At 42.3% G+C, this 19,727-nt stretch overlaps 1 protein-coding gene across 1 annotated transcript in view; it reads left to right on the top strand.

Annotated features, from left to right (window-relative positions):
- neto1l (neuropilin (NRP) and tolloid (TLL)-like 1, like) overlaps nt 1-19,727 on the top strand; it is a 75,105-nt gene that overhangs the window by 6,871 nt on the left and 48,507 nt on the right. Inside the window, exons 2-5 of the mRNA XM_063912298.1 lie at nt 9,481-10,258; nt 11,161-11,217; nt 11,308-11,442; nt 11,765-12,013. Coding sequence (XP_063768368.1) covers nt 10,231-10,258; nt 11,161-11,217; nt 11,308-11,442; nt 11,765-12,013 — 469 coding nt within the window. The 5' untranslated portion in view covers nt 9,481-10,230. The remainder of the gene's footprint in view (nt 1-9,480; nt 10,259-11,160; nt 11,218-11,307; nt 11,443-11,764; nt 12,014-19,727) is intronic.

Genomic DNA, 19,727 nt, shown 5'->3' with positions numbered 1-19,727 from the left:
TAGCAAAATAGGAGACATTTCATTGTCAAAAAGTTGCTGATCACATGCCAACATTACTTATCATTCTGCCTTAAAACCATTGTTATCGGACTAATACCATGTGATGATTAGGTGATAATTGTTCCAGCAGACGTCAACTTTTTAAGCCTTTCCGCGTCTTAAATTTGACAGAAAAAGCTTGCAATCACTTTTTACTAGACCAGATGTTTGATGATCTATCCGTCGGACTCTTTGAAATGATTAGACGCCATGAACACAGTCTGCTGACGTGATTTAGGAACTGGAAAAGTACAAACTATAGAATAGCTCATTCCTTGATGACGTGTTGATGAGGTGTATTTGGTGTTTACTCTACAGAAGATATGTTCTCTAAAATGGATCAGATTAGGATGCATGTTGGCGGTGGTTTACTTTGCTATTTAGCGCTGCCTGTTTCTCGAGATGCATTTAAAACCAAGGATGGCAGAAAATCTACTTTTATTCCCATCTTGCACCTAGCACTTATTTGACGCTGATGCAGCTGCACGATGGTTCGTCTGATTGAAAGCTCATGTCCTTGCAGGCTTCTTGCTATTTTGAGTTTGAATTCTTCATGGTTGAGTAAGTCACTCTGGATAGGTGTGGGCTAAATCAAATGTAATGTGTAAACAAGGTCATTGTGTGTGCATCATTGTGTGTTTCCACATGTTGTCTTCCTGCTGACAGAGATCGAATAGTATGTGCTTTTTGCTCCGACTGCGGCGGTAAACAGGTTGTTTGTCTACGTCTTAACATTTAATTAGAAACTTAACAAAGAGTCCCTGAGAGTCCTGCAGCCTGACCTGTCCATCAGCATTCAACATCCTGCAAACATTCAGTCCTAAGTGACACCGCTTCATTACAGTCAGGCGGCTCAGGGAGCACCGGGCGTCTCCTGGGTCCTCAGCTGTCAATATGAAGGACGGAGAAATGGCTACTGTCAGCCGAAATCAGCAATTAACAAATAACCTTTTAGGACCAACCCTTAAATCAGACTGGAATAGTAAATACATTACACTTTAGTGCTCCATAAATGTGAAATGTAGTGTTATTTGACAGAAGAAACAAGGAGAAATTATAGAAAATCAAAGGAAAGTCATATATTTGTTTCTCCTTCCATAGTCTTTACTTTCACTGAAGTTATTTGACATATTATCCACTTTACAGATGAATTAAGAGCTTCTACAATTAGATTACCAAAGACCTGAGCTGCCATTGTCAGAGTGTAAAGTGATTTCTTTCCCAAATTAAAAGCATAATTACAAATGTTTTCCACTTAACTGCTCAGATGTTCATTAGTTGTTGGATTAGTGTTTTTTTTTTACCACATCAATGTTTTGTTCTCGTCACAGAAGTCTCTTAGCAATTCAAGTTTCATATTATCTGTTCCTGACACAGCACTTTACCCCGTCGCCCGGATGAGCTCTGTGTGAATGCTGGATTAAAACATGACAGATATGTGACTCGCAGCACAATTACATTTATTGATTCTCCCCAAGACGACTAAAGGGGATTTCTGTCCTCATTGATTGTTTGTCCATTTCAATTTGTTGATTATTTCAATTGATTCGGAGCGTCAGTGTGTTGAAACCTCTCCAAGGCAAGTGCAGGTTTTACATCAGGATCATTAAATCTAACCGTGAAGAAGACTCGCATTTCTCCTCCTGAGCAAACCATCTTCTCCAGAGTGCAGACCGGGTATTGAGCACTGTGTTGGTCAGCTCTGCTGTAAACTGCAAAATCAAAGGACATAAATATAGAAAGGGACAAGCTCTTATAAAATCATTGCAAGCGGACATCTCTCAAGTGCAGTTTCTACTTTGGACTCATTAAATCTAACCGTGAAGAAGAGGCTTGTTCAAATGTCAGACATGCTAATGTCTGCAACCTACCTTAGAGCAGACAAACTATAGTTTATAGACTACACTGCAGCTTTCTCAAGAACTGCTCATCTAAACTACATCAGACTGTGCACCACTAATATTATATATAATGTAAACCTTGCTGCATATCCCGGATAAGCATGAAATGCATCCCACATTTTTATTATGGAGGATCCCTTTTCCCTTATTCCCCTAATGATGTGCCATTTCAATATGACCCTAACATTACAAAAGGGTTCGAAATATGAATACAAAACATGGGTGAATTAGTAATGTCAGTGGTACATCTGCATTATCATACACATCTCTCCCAGGTATCATATTTTACATCAGGCTCCTTAAATCTCAATGTGAAGAAGCAATACGACTTGGATGACTCCACGTGATCAAAGCAAAGAGACTTCTTCCCTTTTGGTAGGATTACTTAAAAAATGTTGTGGTCAATCTGACATCTTACTGCACACACACAATTGGTTCTGAGTGTGTGTGCAGCGCCTAGTACTCCCTGTGGTCTGCTGCTGGCTAAGCTTCTGTTAATTTCTCTAAACACCTTGGCCATCTTGTCCACAGTCACCATTAATCATCTCCCCCCCCACTTGGTCTCCTTTTTATTTCCTCCCCTGTTACCATCTCCTCTGCAGCCTGAGATAACACCAACAGACCCAGGAAGCAGTGAAGTTAACAAAGAAAGCTATAAATACAACTATTTATTACTGTTAGATATAATGTTGGTGAACAGTGTTAACAAGAGCGTGCTATAAACCATCCACTGAACCCTTTTTAATAATGACTGTTTTATGATGTAAGTCTTTAAGAAAACTGCTGCAGGCTCCAATGTTGACCAGTCAGTGTGAGCCACATTATACGTAATGACACTATACACTGGATTAATGGGGTTGTTTTATACATGCAATCACAGCTGTTCTTCATACTGAACGACTGGATGTATGTAAAGGCAGCAGTATATTCAGAGGAGAGATCAGAGGGAAATACTTCAGCCTCTCATGAAGTGAACATGGTTTGAGATTAGAGCAACATGGCACCAGCAGATTAATTATTTACCCGCCATATTGCAACACTTTCACAGGCCTGTGATTCACTCGTGGATCCATATGTTGCCATGTTTGTTTCTTAGAGATGTGAAAAAGAGGCATTAACATAATCCATTTTTGGAGCGCAGTGGATGCATTCACTGTGAAATGTGAACTGTCTGTACATCACATACCTGCAGCGAAGGTTAGAGTCATAAGGAAGCAGCAATCCTTCAGAACAAATGACTCAATGCAGATGTTAATGCATAGGAATGAAAAGACACAGTGTGACAGCAGGAAGATGGAAAGACTCCAACAAGGACATCAGATAAATGAAGTTTCCTTTCATTCTTGCATCCGAAATGTGTTTATTATGCAAACACTTTTTAACGTCAGCAGAGGAAATGCATTTCTTATGGTTATTTCTCAGAAGAAAAAGGTGCTTTTACAATAGATTAGCATCACATGATGGCTAAATGTTTAGTTTTTTAGCTCAGCGCCTCTGATGCTTGACTTCAGATATTTTTAAAACTTCAAAGTCTGTGAAAAACATTCCTCTTTGACTTCTTCCATCATATAACTGCTGCCCCAGAACACTGAATTTGTCACACAGCAGTGATGCGACTTTATATATCCATGAGTAGGTTTTCTCACAGCACACAGCTTCAGAGGAGAGGCCAAAGTTATGTTACTCAGTTGTACAGTTTTCTGGAACACATTTACTACACTGACTTCTTGTGAGAGTGATACTGCAGCTCAAGCGACTGAAATGTAGCGTGGACAAACACGGAGGTTCCTCATAAAGTGGACACTGAACGGGGGGGTTTAAGGGTGAGAGGATCTCAGCAGGGGGGTCTTCAAACAGAGGGGTTACTATGAAAGGTCACTTCTACACAGAGCCTGACAGCGGAAACTAGATCTATGTGTGCAGCGGGAGTCCTTCCACACGTCTTTGCACTATCACAGGGAGTGTGAGTACTGTCAGCAGAATGCGTTTAGGGGTTATTTAGGTAGTTTTAGATGTGTGTGGGTTGTATATGTTTCTGTATGCTACGTGAAGTCTCTCTTATTATAGATTGGATAGCAATATATGTCAAGCAGATTATCGAGGCGTCCCCCTCCACATTTCTCCATTCTTTCTTATGATTTTACTTTTTACTGTTTGTGTGTAACGTTTGTTGAATGCCCTCAACATAAAATTAGCACATTTTCAATAATATTTGTAGAAAAACACATCTCTAAACTTTAGATCTTAGTCCCCCCGTGATTGGTCACTTCCTGTATTTAAAGTCTCTTCTTCAGGTGCTTCGTATGCTCTGGCCTGACCACATGTTCCTCCAGCAGCAGAGACTCCCTCAGCACTGGTAACTCAAAGTCAAAAAGTAATTTGATGTAGACAACTTACTTAAACATATCCGTCTATCTTTGTCTAAACATCAATGAGATGCATGCTGGTTCTTCCACTGCTGTGAGTATATCCTGTAATGTGCTGCCACTTCTTAAGCTCCTTAAGGGTTTTAGTTGGCTCTCTTTCTCATTCCCTTGCATGCTCATATAGTGTGTCTTTAAAAATAGGGTTATACAAGTAAATAAACAAACAACAAACAAAGTAGCAAGCTAATCAGCTAGACAAGCTAACATGTGCCATCATTACTAAATGATATGTCAGAGCCAATGAACACAGTTTGTTCCAATTCTTACACTTTGACTCTTGCTGTTGGGGTGTTGTTGTTGTTGCTGCTGTTGTTGTGTGGAGTATTGTTTTCTAGATGCACTGTTTTGGCATGCAGAGGAAGCCAAAGCTTGAAAAGCCTGCTGTGCTATGGTTGCTAAGCTATGATTGGATTTAGTTTGTTGTTATTTTCTTGGGTACTTGAATAGTCTTTCATTCTTTTTCCCGCAGCGGAGCAGCAAGAAAGGATTTAGGTCTAAGAATTCCCTTAAACTCTAAACAACTAAATAAACAAACCTTGAGTTGCCATGGCGTTGGTAATGAGAGTCATTTTAATTGCATGCAGCATAGCCTACTGTTTTGCTATACATCTGATTTGCACTATGGTTTATGGGATGCTGTAAACAAACAGCGGGCTGAATCGGTGTGGGCTGCGATTCTGCCTTCACTCCCCCAACCACGATCCAAGAAGAAAATCTGTGTTGCTGACGTTGTGCCGCTAACTCCCCCATCAGGGGTGTTACGGCCCACACAGTGTCTCTCCACAGGGTCTATAGCACCACCTCCCACCCCCCTGCCAAGTGGCTAATGAGGTCAAATGATGAATCACTCGGTCTGTTTAACGCGGGGGCTTCATGCACAGAGCAGATGCAGAGTGAATGTAGGACCAGGACCCCCGTGAAGTTTCCTTCATGCCATCATATGGAGAGGAAGTAACAGACATGCAGGGACAAGAAGTTTGCTGAAAAGTGTTTTTAAAATCTCGTACCACTACCCTGCAGACTGTAAGTGGAGCAGAAATGTGCAGACCCGGCGCAGAAATCCAGCCGGCGCTCAGGTTCACAGACAGTGCAGCGGCCCCTCTTGGGCTCAGATTAATTGCTGGATGGATAAAGCCACAGTGATTGACAGATGAGTTGCAGCATCGAGGAGACGACAGAGAGAGAGGAATGTGGAGCGGCTGAAAATGAAATTAGCAGCGAGCTCTTTTCATTCCTCATAAGTATCAAACATTCTGAGTTTATCTTGCAAAGTGTGATTTCAGTCCTTTTGTAACGCTGGGTGACTTACAGATGTCAGCGTTTGTTCACATATCCTGGCAGTATCATCTTCTGTACTGACAGTAATGCATCTGATCCACCTTCCACATGCACAGTACTGTGTGCTGTGTCCTTCCATCTTCCACTCCTCTCCTAAATGTCATAGAGCTCATGTTGCCTCATCTATAAATGTGATAGTGAGCGCATGTAGGTATTAAAGCACATCTGACCTTCTCTGTGTTCTCTAACTGTAATGACATAAACAGAAGAGACAAATAAGGCGCCAATTGAATGTAATTGTCTTGACCCTTAGTCATAGTCACAGCCATTGTGAAGTCATTACAGCGAGGAGGAAAATTATACTCAGAAACCTCCTCTGATTACGACGGATAAAAACGCTTTGAATCAGTTTAATAAAACACTTTTCTTGCGCGCTCAAAGGAATACTATGAAACGCAGGTGAAGCCACAGGTAGTTTACGTGCTGTCATCTGATGGAAACATGTTCCCACTGGCTCCAGGTGCAGGGCCGGGATAAAGGGAATCTACCATCAGAGACCCGGACAGCTAATGTAGCATAAAGAGCTCAAAATGCGCCGTGGTGAAGCGACCTTTCCTTGTCACTGTGTCCTGCTTAATGAACTACAAGGCGCCTTGAATGACAAATAAATGGTGTGTTTTTTTAGGCCAACACACTGCGCAATGCATCACTAATAAGGTTAATTTGAGTCCCAGCGCGCGGGAGGAATTAGCCAAAGTGTTTATCCACTTCAGCACTGTCCCCTGTTACTCTGACACACAGACGCAGGGCTGCCAGTGTCAGTGCAATGACACAAAGTGGAGAGGCTGGACGCCCGGTCCACTCATCAGCTCTGTGCCAAGTGAGCAAGATGCAATCATGAATGACTTGCTGTTTTGGATATGCTGCGGGGAAATATGCTTCCTCTGACTCTCGTGTTGCAAGTAAAGCTTGTGAGTGTTGATGTAGAGAAACTGTTGGCGTAAAGTCAAAGCTGGAAAACTAGCAGTCATGGAAACCCTTTTAGTAATGCGGGTGCAACATATATATTTGGGTATCTGGAGTCCCTACCTTCCCACAAACTATTAGAACATATTCTACCATTGCAATCATACATTTTCCATGACCATCTTCCCCAAAAACTCCAGAACAAGAGACAGAGATGAATATCAACTGGGCTGTTAATGTGCGTTACACCACTGTTAGCTGGAATTAAATTATGAGTCCTAATGTAATGTATTCAGGGTTTCAGAATAATCTCCACAGATATTACTGACGCAGGATTGTCTCATAAATCACTCTTTTTGTGTAATTAATCCGAGGGAATGTTAGTTTGCTCTCAACTAATGACTTGTGATTTGCATGGTGATGTATTCAGTTGTTGGAATAATGCATTTCAGATTCAGACATGAAAATTGCAATAAAATAGCACTTTTTTATTCATCATTTAATCTTCCTATTTGGCAGTACATCTTAGGTTCACGAGTGGGACATTGGCAAGCGTTTGAGAATAGTTAAAAATCTTAACATCTCCACCCATATCCTGAGGTCTACCTTTGCAATGGTGCACCATATTTTCCTGCAAGCCAATCAGAGCAGAGCTTTTTGGGGAGTGGCTCTTAAAGAGATAGGCGCTAAAACTGAGGGTTTATGAAAAAAAAGTGTAAACACAGGTGTATTAAACCAGACGGTATGATAAATATCATGTGTTTTTAGACATTGAAGTGAGTGAACATAAAGCAGCAAACGGAGCAGTGGATGTTAAACCTATGGATATGTTTTCCAGCCCCGGTGTAGCCGTGTGCTCTGAATGTTAAACGTATGGCGCCCATTTCCCTGAACTGATTACAATTACACATTTTCCGTTAGGCCGACACAGCACAACAGTTATCTCCGGCCAAACGATGGACCTCCTTAATTAAAAAACGTCCGACTTTGAGGCTGCTGTCGAATGAATTATTTCTCTGCGATGCCTCGGCGCCTCTCAGTCAAACAGACAGTTTATACATGAGTGAAACCAGAGGCTGCTGGTAAATTCTCCAGGGCTACTGTTGCATACAGTGGGCGCGATAAGCCTCATTTGAATAATTCCCATATAGCGTTGCTGTCTTATCTCCGAGTTTACCCATCAGAAGCGTGCAGTGCGGTGCTTATAAAGTTGTGAGGCACCTCTCTTGATCAACAACTGCATTGTATGTTGCTGCAGATATTAATGACATCCCCTCAGACTGCAAGATCCATAAAAGGCTTTGCAGAGAAACTGACATTTTGAATTCTTTTCAGCCCTGAAATATTGGAGGAGCCATTCATGGGAGTTGATTGCGAGAAAGAGGCTAGCTTCAGTTCTGCTGTTTTGAGCGGGCCTGAATCCCAGGTCCATTAAATCACTGTATAACAGATTAGCAGGAGCCTATTAGTTGAGGAGAGTTCTGAGATTTCTTATTCTGAAAGTCAGTGTGTCACCTGCAATATCTGCATTACCTGCTGTAAAAAACCCAGCACTTTTACAGCAGGTCAATCTCTGGGAGCGGGTGTAATTAAGAGGAGGACGTTAGAGAGCATCTTTATCTCTCAATCTCAAGAGGGTCCTTGTACTCAGTGGGCATAACGGCACTAAAAGACGAGGACGGTTTATTAAAAGTATATTTAAAGCTGATCCAAATTGTCCACTAGGAACATTAACATGCACACTGAAGAGGAATGTGTCCAAGAAGCTCTGCAGCATCTGAAGATGGATATTGTCTGCAGGATGCCAAGACTATTTTTGGGAGCCGGAGTGTCTGACTTGTTCCCTGGGCTCTGATCAGCTCTGTCATCAGGTGTGAGAGCTGCTGCACCACACACACACCACACACACACACACACACACACACACACACACACACACACACACACACCAGGAGGGAAATGGTTCTTTGTCACTTTTCTGAGAAATAAAAGGGAGGAAAGTGGCTTCTTCACTTTGCCTCTCTGTCGTTGTGTAAACATGGAGAGGTGAGGATGATAACCTTGGGTTTTATGGGTACATCTCAAATACAACAAAGACATAGGGCAAGGTTACTTTGTTTTGACACTTTAAATCCCATCTTCTGCATTTCTGCATGCATTTAGAAAGTGATCAGTAAATATATACATATTAAAAGCTATCTCTTATTTTCTGTATTGCCTTTTTTTGCAGGCAGTCGACTACCGAAGTACATGTACTCTGCTTCAGTACAACTTAAGGGAAGGCTGCTTTGCTTGAGTTTTGAGGGTCAATTGTTACTCAACTACTTTGGCCTGACAGCTGTAGTTCCTTTATGGATACAATTTCCATCCTCTTCCTGTCTATTGTTGTATTGCTTTTTAATGTTTGCAATAAAGTGAAGGATGAGGTTTTCCTACAGTTGGTAAAAAGCTTTAGTTGTTTTTAACTGGGATCAAAGCTGCTAATGAGCAGAATCAGGATGAAAAGCATGCTTTGGTGTATCCTATTCCCCCCCCCCCCCCCCACCACCACCCCACACACACACACTTTGCTGCAACCTTTCTCATGTTTGATCGCGCTGATAGAACTCCCTCTGACATGTTATTTGCTTGTGTTTGTTTATTCCATTTCATATCTCATTGCTTTTTCTGCTTACCTTTCCATTTCCATTTGCGCGGCATTTCTCCACGAGATGGAATGAATTCTGCTCTTTCTCTACTCTGTGTGTGTGTGTGTGTGTGTGTGTGTGTGTGTGTGTGTGTGTGTGTGTGTGTGTGTGTGTGTGTGTGTGTGTGTGTGTGTGTGTGTGTGTGTGTGTGTGTGTGTGTGTGTGTGTGTGTGTGTGTTGAAGCGGTGTGCAGGAGAAGTTTCCAGTGCGTGCCTCAGAAGTGCGTGCGGCTGGTGGCGCATTGGCCGGCAGTGTGCGGAGGGAGGAGGGAGATCACACATTAACTCCTGCTTTCTGCGAGGACTCTCCTCCAGTTGGAAGAAGCCGGGAAGGCAGAGGGATGCACTCAGATCTGGAGCTACCAATGAAACCCAAAGGAAAACGTACTTAATTTCTTCTTCTTCTTCTTCCGTTTGGGTAGCCGGTGTTTTCCAGTGGATTTTACGCAGCGCTAGAGAGTGGAGGGACGGCTGCAGAGATGAGCAATGCGTGGTGCTTCATGCTCCTGAAGGATCCCCTCTCCTGATACAGGGACCAAACCAGGCTGATATTTTCCCAAAGAAGATTGCAAAGGTGGAGCGACTAGAGAAGGGCTGATGACGGGACTATTAATCATTTCAGTGCATCAAAGGCACCAACGGGAATTAGAAACGCTTGGATGGAAATCGGGCGAGTGTTTAGAACTATTTTTGGTTTTATATGAAACTGGTGATTAGTTCATCTGCGAGGATCTTTCCCCTAAAGATTTCTATAAGGAGTACATTTATCACCCCCCACATCCCACCCCCCCACCCCGGAAGGTTGCATGGTATGAGCGGTTTCCCGGAGTGAATTTTCCGAAACTCTCATCTCAATCTCTTATTTTTCTCTTCAAGTATTCCTAAATCTAAATGGAATTAGTTGAGTCTGAAGCCGCTTGTGAAAGGAACAGACATGGTACATGGGCACAGCTTCCATCACGGTAAGACCCCCGCCTGCAGCACATCAACAAGCAGTGCTCATTAAGGTCTGATTGCTTGCGCCCTAACGAGAGACAAGTAATCTTTTCATTAAATACAGAGCAACAGCTTAAAGTCAGAATAAGAGCATGTTGATGAAAGTAATACCAGGAGGGCACACACTCACTGCAACCTGTACACTGAAGGTCACAAAGTTCTTGGAGGGCTGTGGAAAACATTATTTTGGGAGGAAATGGTCATATTCAATAAAGTGTGGTGATGTGTTTATAGTCAACATTCACTTCACAGAATCCATTTCAGTCATTTTTACTCCGCGATTTTTATTATTTCCTAACCTTTTTGATCAGTTTAGGTCATTGTTGTGATTTTAAGATATTTTATTTTGAAATGGTATTTAATCATTTTGTAGCACTGTGAGTACATGTTAGGTATATTACAAGTATTTCAATCATTATTTGTTTTGGTTTCCTTTGTCATTTTTTTGTATTCTATTTTTATTAGAAATTATTTCTGTTTTATTCCAATCATTTTTTGTGTCATTTTTAGACCTTTATTAATTTCTTTTAACTAAAAGCCCAATCAAAGGTTTATAGCTGGAGTCTTTTATGTGTTTGCGCAAATTTACACTATAGGCCTATAATGGTTATTTTCGGTGCTATTTGGAGTCTTTCAGCCATTTTTCCCACCACAGAATATTCCCTGTTATGCCTATTGTTGGGTATTGTGGTTTTTTGGGGCAGAGGGTTTAGCATACTGCTGATGCACAGTTCATGAAACCTGAACTGTGTTCCCTGCTGATTCAACCCTACCTTCAGCTGAACTCAAGCACAGGAAATGGAACAGTGGAAAATTCTAGCACGTCTGAGTCGTCCATCGTAATGCATTTGTCTTTCTCTTCTTACAGTTGTTGCAAGTCTTCTCATACTTGGGTTGTCTGGGGCAACAAGGAAGGATACAGCAGGTAATCTGCATCCCCACAGCAGCACGTCTTTACTGCTTAAACACGCTCTTTTCACAGCTTTAATCTCTCCCTTTTCTCTTTGCTGAATAGCGAAGAACAACTCGGGTGTGAAGCCTGCAGGTCAATGTGGAACGTGGGTGAAGGAACCAGAAGGAGGGATCTTCACTTCTCCCAATTACCCAAACAAATACCCTCCGACCACAGAGTGTGTTTACATCCTGGAAGGTGAATACTCGTCAGCTATTTGTTCTCTAAAACCAATCCCACAGTAACTTCTCAGAGAGTGATCAAACGACTCATTAAACAGGCTGGTGTTTTGAACATTAGGAGATATCATTGGATGGATCAGATAATCAGAATATGTTGAGGCTAATCACTTTCACAGCTTGGTGTTTCGGAGAGGAATTGATAAACAGCCGGGGTTGGGAGTTATTGAGCGTGCGGGCGTGCTGATAATGAAACAAGTTGAGCGTTCATCAATGAAAGCATGACTAACACCCCCCTCCCTGCTGTGCCGGGTGGTAACTATTTTCATTGTGTCTTCCAGCACCCCCGAGGCAGTGTATTGATCTACACTTTGAGGAGAATTATTCAATCGAGTCCTCTTGGGAATGTAAATTTGACAACATCGAGGTCCGGGATGGACCCTTTGGCTTCTCGCCGATACTGGGACGGTACTGTGGCCAGCACAGCCCGCCCGATATCAGGAGTAGCGGCCGATACCTGTGGATAAAATTTGTAACGGACGGTGAACTGGAAGCCGTGGGATTTTCAGCAAGTTACAACTTCACTGCAGGTACTTCAGCTCTTTATCCGCACTGCTTTCTTTGTGATGCTTTATGGCTCTAACAGCGGATGAATAACAAACATCCTCCGGGGGAGTCGCCCTTGTGGGAGCAGGTTTATTGATTGTCTGTCTGCATACTCAGTATTTCCATTGGCAATATACTGTCATTGGCTGGGACACTCTTGACTAACTACGCTGCTGTTTCCTCTCTCTGCATCTGGAGTGATTTTAATTCAGTTCAGCACTCTCCAGGGCAGGAAGAAGTTGAGAGAGCGAAGGTAACTAATCGGTATTGTCGAACACAATCTTGGCAATTAGGTTTGTGTGTTAAACCTTGGCTTTCTTAATTTGCCTCATCTATGGTTGAGATCCCATTACTGAAGCGAGCGTGAGGATTGATGACAAGGAATCAGGGCATAGCCACGATTTAATATTCCTTCACCTACAGTCGACTGGGTTTAATAACACTGTCAACTTTCTTGGTGTGTTTGAGCTTTGAGAGGCACCTTGCCAGGAAGCAGGAACGCTATGCCAATTTGTCTTCACATCCACTGCACCTTCAGGGGGATTTTACCACCGGAGATGTGAGTTTATATGATGAACACTTATGCAGTACATCAACCTTTCATCCCAAAAAACATGCTACTAGCTGCAGGCTGTTGGAAAGTAGGTAAAGAGGGATATAGATTTATCTTTCAAGGCTTTGTGGTGTGTGTGTGAGCGTGTGTGTTTGTGCTATCAAGAATCAGAACGTTGAAGCTCCTTATGGGATATTACAGTGAAGAGGTGCAGTCAATAGGAATGAAATCTAGTGAGGAACGAAGTGAAGGAGCGTTGATAGTTAGGCAGACGTGCCGCTACTTTTCTGACACGTCTTGCAAGTAGATGTTAAATTGCTTCTGTGAAACTACACCGAGGTAAAACTGCTCGATGCATTCAGTGTGAAAGCTACAGGGTGTTACACTGTCAGATGCAGTATTTGTCATGCAATTCACAAAGTGGCTGGTGAGAACATTTCAAGAGGAGTGTAAGGCATGATTATGTTTTCAGTTAAAGTCTGAGATTGCTGTCTGCTGAGGCGTGAATCTCCTATCCTGCATGCACACAGTGCTATCAACTTTGATTTGAAGATGATACATTAAATGCATAAGCTTAGTGTTACTTAAAGCTCCGGAACAGTAAGGCTTGTTGTGTAGCTTTGACAGAGAATATCATTGGATGGATGGCGGCTTAGCTCCTGCTAACTATGCTAACATTTAAGAAACAGTTTAACCTTTTCTGTCTCAGTTTACCCAGCACAGGCTCCATTTTGCCCATTGTGTTTTATTTATGTATGCAATCGTTCTGCCACCAGAATTAGCCTTACATTGTGTATTAACCAATCTTCAAGCTCGCTAGATAGCACTTTTTCTGGTTCATGATATTGTATTAAAACGTTTGCATGGCTAAGTGGCTAAGCTAACCAACTTTAGCTTCATATTAACTATACAGACAGTAATCTTTTCATCTTGGCAAGAAAGCAAATTAGCATATTTCCCAAAAATGTGGAACTACTGTTGTCTGGGTTTTTTTCGTTGCAGTGAAAGATATTCTGCAAAATTGTCTTCTCTTGAGGAAAATGAAGTATAGTGCTAATGCAAGGAAACACCATACAAAGAAATACTCCAGAAGATACACAGGAACAACGATTTGTCATTTCCAGGCCTTGATAGTCAGAGATAAAGCACCCGGACCCAGTTTGTGTAATGTGCAGTTGAAGTATTGTTCCTCCCGCCTGCTTCTCCCGGGAAGCTCATTGAAATTTTGCTGAGAGGAAAAAAAAAGCCCTGCCTCTCGACTCGATAGGAAATATCTGTGGCATATGATTTACATAATTAAAGAAGATAAAAGTCCTGAATTCACTCCACTTGATACTCCGAAATGTGTATGTATGAATGGTGTCTCACAGCTGCTCTGCTAACCATGCTAATTCAGCCCTTATCTGATGAATGGGTGAGGAGAAAAACAGGCAACGGGTGAAATGAATCAGCTCCTCTTTCCTCAGTGACTCGAGGAGCGGAGACATAAAACCCGATGCCTCCTTTACATTCTGCCCTCGTCCTCTCAGAGACTCGTGCTCCTGATGACTAATGCGCTCAGTACAGTACAGTGACTGGAATCTCACAATATCCATATTAAATGCTGAGGTACCTCAGTGTAGGACTTCAAGTCTGCAGCTGCTATGCGTTGAATGTATATCTGAGGAAGTAGGAGATGCTGCTGAAACACACTCTCTCACACACTTAGTCTCAGTGATGTGATGCACAGTAGATCTGTCAATCAAATTACACCCAGATGCCTCCTGCTTGGCTTGCGTCACAAAACAGCAGTCTTTTATAAATCTGCAAAATGCATCAAGCTGGGCTTTGCAAAGGTTTAAAGCCTTTTCAATATATTATTGTAAGTCATCTACTATCAACTATCTACTACTGAGTTATTTAGCCACAAAGAAATGCTTGCAATGATGAAACTGTCTAGCTTCTGTGTAAGGATTTAGTGCAGTGGAGTCCATCAGAGAGTGTTTAGGACTTCAGACCAAATAGTTTTGCTGTCACTGATCCGGAAAATGTAATTCCATGTAAAGAGCATTATGAAAATTGGCTTCTAAGTGCGGCTGTTTTCTCGTCTATTGTTGCAATCTGTATCTGGATATCTGTGAAGGAAAAACACACGTTGATGAACACAAAGCGATCCGATCAGCCAATCTGCATCTTGGGCTTAGGATCAGGTCAAGTTTAAAGGCAAGAATAAAATCTGTTGTGAAGTTGCATAACTCCACTTCTTGCTAATTTAAGCAGTATTAGCATAAGCTAGCAAGTTTCCCTCTGCACTAGTGCTTTGGATTTGTTCCCTCGACACTGGTACCGGCCATGCTTCCTGACAAGTCTGTGGATTTCATTTCAATATCCAGATACAAATCGTGAGTGAACACCAGGTGTAACTGTTGTAAATGTTCTATTGGTTGCATATTTTGTATCGTTTGTTTGGGTTGTGTTTGTGCATCATGTCGTTTGGGTCTAGTTGAAGGACTTTTGTTTTGGGAGATCAGTTGGGCTGCTCTCGCGTGAGTGGGTGAGACTTTGGGAGACGCCAGCGAGCAAGCAGCTAGCACCGTATGCGCCAGTGAAAAGAAGAAACGAACAGATTTGAAGGATAGTAGGGAGGACCCAAGGACACTTCCCTTTTTGTAGCATGCAGCCAACGAGGTGTTTTTGTTTGTCTGTCTGTATTTCGCTCATTAGGATGTTAAGTCCACGTGCTCTGCATGATGTTATTTTAAGTTACACTAACGTGATTTCTATATGTTCTGTGTTAGCGTTCACGGTGAAGTTGGAGAGAAGACTTCAATAAACCAGTAGCAAGAAAACCACTTGTTTGCCTGTGCTGCGAGGGAGTTACAGTGAAAACTTGTTGGCTGCATGCTACAAAAAAGGAATTGTCCTTGGGTCCTCCTTACTATCCTTCAAATCTGTTCGTTCCTTCTTTTCACTGGCGCAAACAAATTCTCAACAATGAAATTGGTCCCAGAAAAGGCAAACAAATGATACAAATCATGCAACCAATAGAATGGCAACAGTTACACCTGGTGTAAATAAAGCCTGAGTCACCGTTTTCAGTCTTATGACGGTGTGCACATTATTGCACCATTAGCGAGCCTCTCAAAAATGGCAAGTTGTACTATACTTAACCTTAACAAATGATCCTAATGCCTCCTTCAAGCATCATGCAGAGCATACTGTAAGTGTATTGCAGGAGTCATCAGGCACTGCTTCACAATCAAGTATAAAATGCAGGTCAATCAATTGGGTGAGGAAAGCCTGGGAGAGGAGGGGAAGTAACCTGGAGAGGAGAAGTGTAGGAGGGATCTGGAAACCTCAGGCTGAAGCTGTGTTTGACTTGGCAAAGTAACTCCTATGGTTCCTACGTTGTTTCACCTTGTTGGCCTTTGTTCAAACATGCGCTGGTTCCCTCTACAAAAAGCATTTGGATATCTTCCGTTGGATTTTGGATTATTTCCGAAAATAAGATTTCTAGCAAAAAGCCACTAAGCTAAAGATGGACAAGTGTTTGACACAATAACATTTGATCATCTCATTTAGGCACCTTTTGTCAAGATGAATGAATGCGTTAAATGTACAAGTGGGTATTTACTGATATACTTTAAGTTGTACAACCATAGGTACAAATGTCCTTTTCTTAACCAGACCTTATTTCTGGCATCTGACCAAAATTCATCAACAAAACCCATTGACCTCGGGACAAAGCAACCTGGAAGTGCAAAAATGCTGACTCCTTTATTGCTTTTAAGGACCTATTCCTACAGACAGAACTCTATTAAAGCCAGAGCAGTAACAACCCTCAAAGTACATGTGAAGTTGCCTCCTGCAGATTCACATCTTCTCCGGGAAGCCACGGTGTTGCATTGTGACAGGCAGCCTTACAGACCTTACACCTTATAGGAACTCAAAGTGGATTGTGCAGCGGGGAAAAGAGAGGAGGAAGCGTGGTGTGCATGCTTCTGTGTGTGCAAGGCTTTCTGAGCAGGATTCTGCTTTTCGGTTCGTCCTATAGGGCACCGTGACCTTGAACCCCGTGGATTGGTAGACTAAGTGATGTTTCGGCACCTGAAGCCAGGGCACAGCGACTAAAAGCTGCAAGTTCTCCCTCTCTTGTTCCCCGGCTGTGTGCAGAGCCAAGACCCAGTGGAGAGGCAGATGCTCCTCTGTAGTGGCAGTATATCTTCGACCCAAGGACAACTTATATATACTGTTCCGTTTCTGAAAATATTCTGGGGACATGAACAAATCCATACACAGCATTCTCATGTGGCCCATTTAGGATGCATCTTAGATGTATCGCTTGATTTTCTGTGTTGCTTTCAGTGCAGTTTTGAGTATATAATTGCATTTTTCAAGATGTGTTTAGTTACCATATTAGTGGCTGGTGTGGTGTGTGGACTGTGGATCATTTGTTGGACCTTTTACACAATTGTCACTAAAATGTGAATATTATGCCAAAATGTACTGGGAAAAAGTTGTTAGAGTGAAATAGAAACTGGTCAGCATGCCATTCAGCCTCACATGTGACCCTATAGGGGCCTGGATTCATAGTATAGTGAATCCAGGCCATGACTAATTCATCGAGATGACATTGATTGATCTGAGCGCCTCATCGCCCCAACCGAGCTGTAACTGGACTGAGAATCGTTTTTGCAAAGAAATGAGTCAAATGGCATTTAAGATTATAGCTGGAATAGGATCTATGGGCCTATCATAAAGGAGGCAGGGCCATGAGATCGAACCCAGATGGGCTCAAACTGGATAATTGAAAATTGAACTGTGGAGATCGACTCCTGGCTCTGAGGTGGAAGTGATTCTGGTTGCCGGGGCCGGACATAAAGTTCACAGACTTCCCGGTTTTACATCCGCCCCTAAAGCCATTTGCTCATGGCAGCAGCAGACATTTAAACATTGGAGAAGCTTTTTTATTGAATTGTTTCCAATGAAATCCCAGTATAAAGTTTCCAAAGTCATTGACCTTCACTACTGGCAGGAAACATATTAGGATTGCTTATTATTGATTGTGTTTCTGGGCTAAATGTAACGTACCCCGACCTCGAATATGAAAAGATAGAAATAGCTGTTGGGTGAGGATGTAAGATCGGGGGCTCTTATTTTGAAATATAACCCTCACTCAGTCAAGATTTGGGGGAATTAGCAATAGAAGGAGTGGAACAAACACTAATATTTCACAGATTTGACCGAATAAACCCTTCAGGACTTTGTAAAGTTGTGACGTAACAACAATACAATCGAGTACAGTAATCAAAACGGATGTCTAAAAGTAAAAACTCATCCTGTGGTTCGTGTTGTGGCTTTTCTTCTGTGGTACCTTTCAACCTAAATTCAATAAGAGGAGTCCAAACTAAGTCCCTATCTGCTCTAGCTCCTGAGGCACAGGGAGTTAAAATTCATTTTCCACGGCCCAGGATTCACAAAGGAATGATAGATGAAATTCATGAGAGAGAAATCTCCTGTGGTGCTTTGTCTGAAGTTCTTCCTCAATCCCAGTGAGTGTTTTTCTCAATGAGCTGCGAGCACACAGAACTAAAAAACATCGCCCTGCTTTACTCTAATGCTCATTGTCACCGGAGCTCCCCACAGCGCCAGTCACTTTCTCTGGGAGTCTTTCCTCCAGTTTGTTCAGCGCTGCCGACTGTTCCTCTGATTGTCACGCCTCCGTCTTTTCCCTACTGAGAAAAGGTGTAGGTGTGCATTACTCACAGCGGAGGTAACGCTCCTTAGGCGGAATGCATTTTCTCCCAAAGTGATGCGATGTGAAGGGGCTTTGGCAAAGACAAAAGGAAGGAATCAGATGTTCAGATGCATCGTTTCAGTGTGATCTGATAGTGGACATGTTTACTTTGGAGCCCCTCATTAAGCTTTTTTTGAGATGCTGTCCACATTATTCTTGTTTCCAAAAGCATCTCCTGTGCTCGTACATGGGTGAATGTGAGAATGACAGTTTGAGTTGAGCAGAAGCAGAGGTGGAAGAAGTATCCAGGTGCTTTAATTGAGTACCAACATCTTATTGTGAAAGCACTCAATTACAAGTAAAAGTCATGCATTCAAAATCTTACTTAAGTCAGCTAAATGTACTTAAAGTACAAAAAGTAAAGGTACTTTGTGCAGAGAAATTGCCTTTATGTGTGCGTATAATTATATTTATACATGTGACATCTCTTGATAATATTGTTGCATCAAGTAGCATGGAGACAAACAAAGAGGTTGAGTCGTTTGTGAGTCAATCAGAGAGCATTTTGTTAAAGCAGCTTAATGGAGTGGAATTGAAATATAAATTAGCATTAAATGGAAAAACTAAACTACACATACCCTTAAAATTGTACAGTACTTGTTGAGTAAATGGGATGGAGAGTTAGCATTGCAGGCACACCTCCTGCAGCTGTGGAAGAGGGCGGTCCCCCCCCCCCCCCCCCCCCCACGCTCTGATCACTGATCCCTCAGTCTCTTTTTGCCAACACTACCTCTTTTCTTCCCCACCCCCCCACATGACAGGCTCATGCTCTCTGTGTGTTCTGCAGCAGATCCGTGTGAAGCGGGATGTGGCATTAATCACCCCGGAGGACACGCTTTACATCTCCTGAGCGTCCACATAAAGGATGATGCAGGTGTTTTACAGCCTGGTTCTTATGTTTCATAGTTTTGTCCATTATTTTTATCTGCTAAATGTATATTTTACCTCACAGGGAATCATTTTATATATGAATGCCTTGACAAATGATTATGGTTTTGCTGGGTAACTTAAAATAAATCCTCCTGATGATTCTAAATGAAACCAATAAGCTACGTCTTTAAAACTGTGAATTAGTCAGCAGCAGAGCTAACTATCTTGATAATTGATAACGACTGACAACATAACTTAATAGGCTTGGGGAGCTTTTGCTCTTTGCCCTCCAGCTTCAGTGTTTACCAACCTGCACATTTTCAGTGCCTCACATCTCCAGAGGTCTGGATGGATGCCACGTTCTGACGCTCCTTTATTCCCCTTCTCTCTCCTCTGAAATCACACCTTTCTCCGTCCCGCTCAGCAGAGAAGTCCCGGCACAAAATGTTCACAGTCTTATCAGACAATGAGCCTTCACTCCGGGGACGAGCAGTTTATC

The sequence above is a fragment of the Eleginops maclovinus genome, chromosome 21, assembly GCF_036324505.1.
Source record: "Eleginops maclovinus isolate JMC-PN-2008 ecotype Puerto Natales chromosome 21, JC_Emac_rtc_rv5, whole genome shotgun sequence".
Classification (NCBI taxonomy): domain Eukaryota; kingdom Metazoa; phylum Chordata; class Actinopteri; order Perciformes; family Eleginopidae; genus Eleginops; species Eleginops maclovinus.
This window is presented reverse-complemented; position numbering and strand designations above follow the sequence as displayed.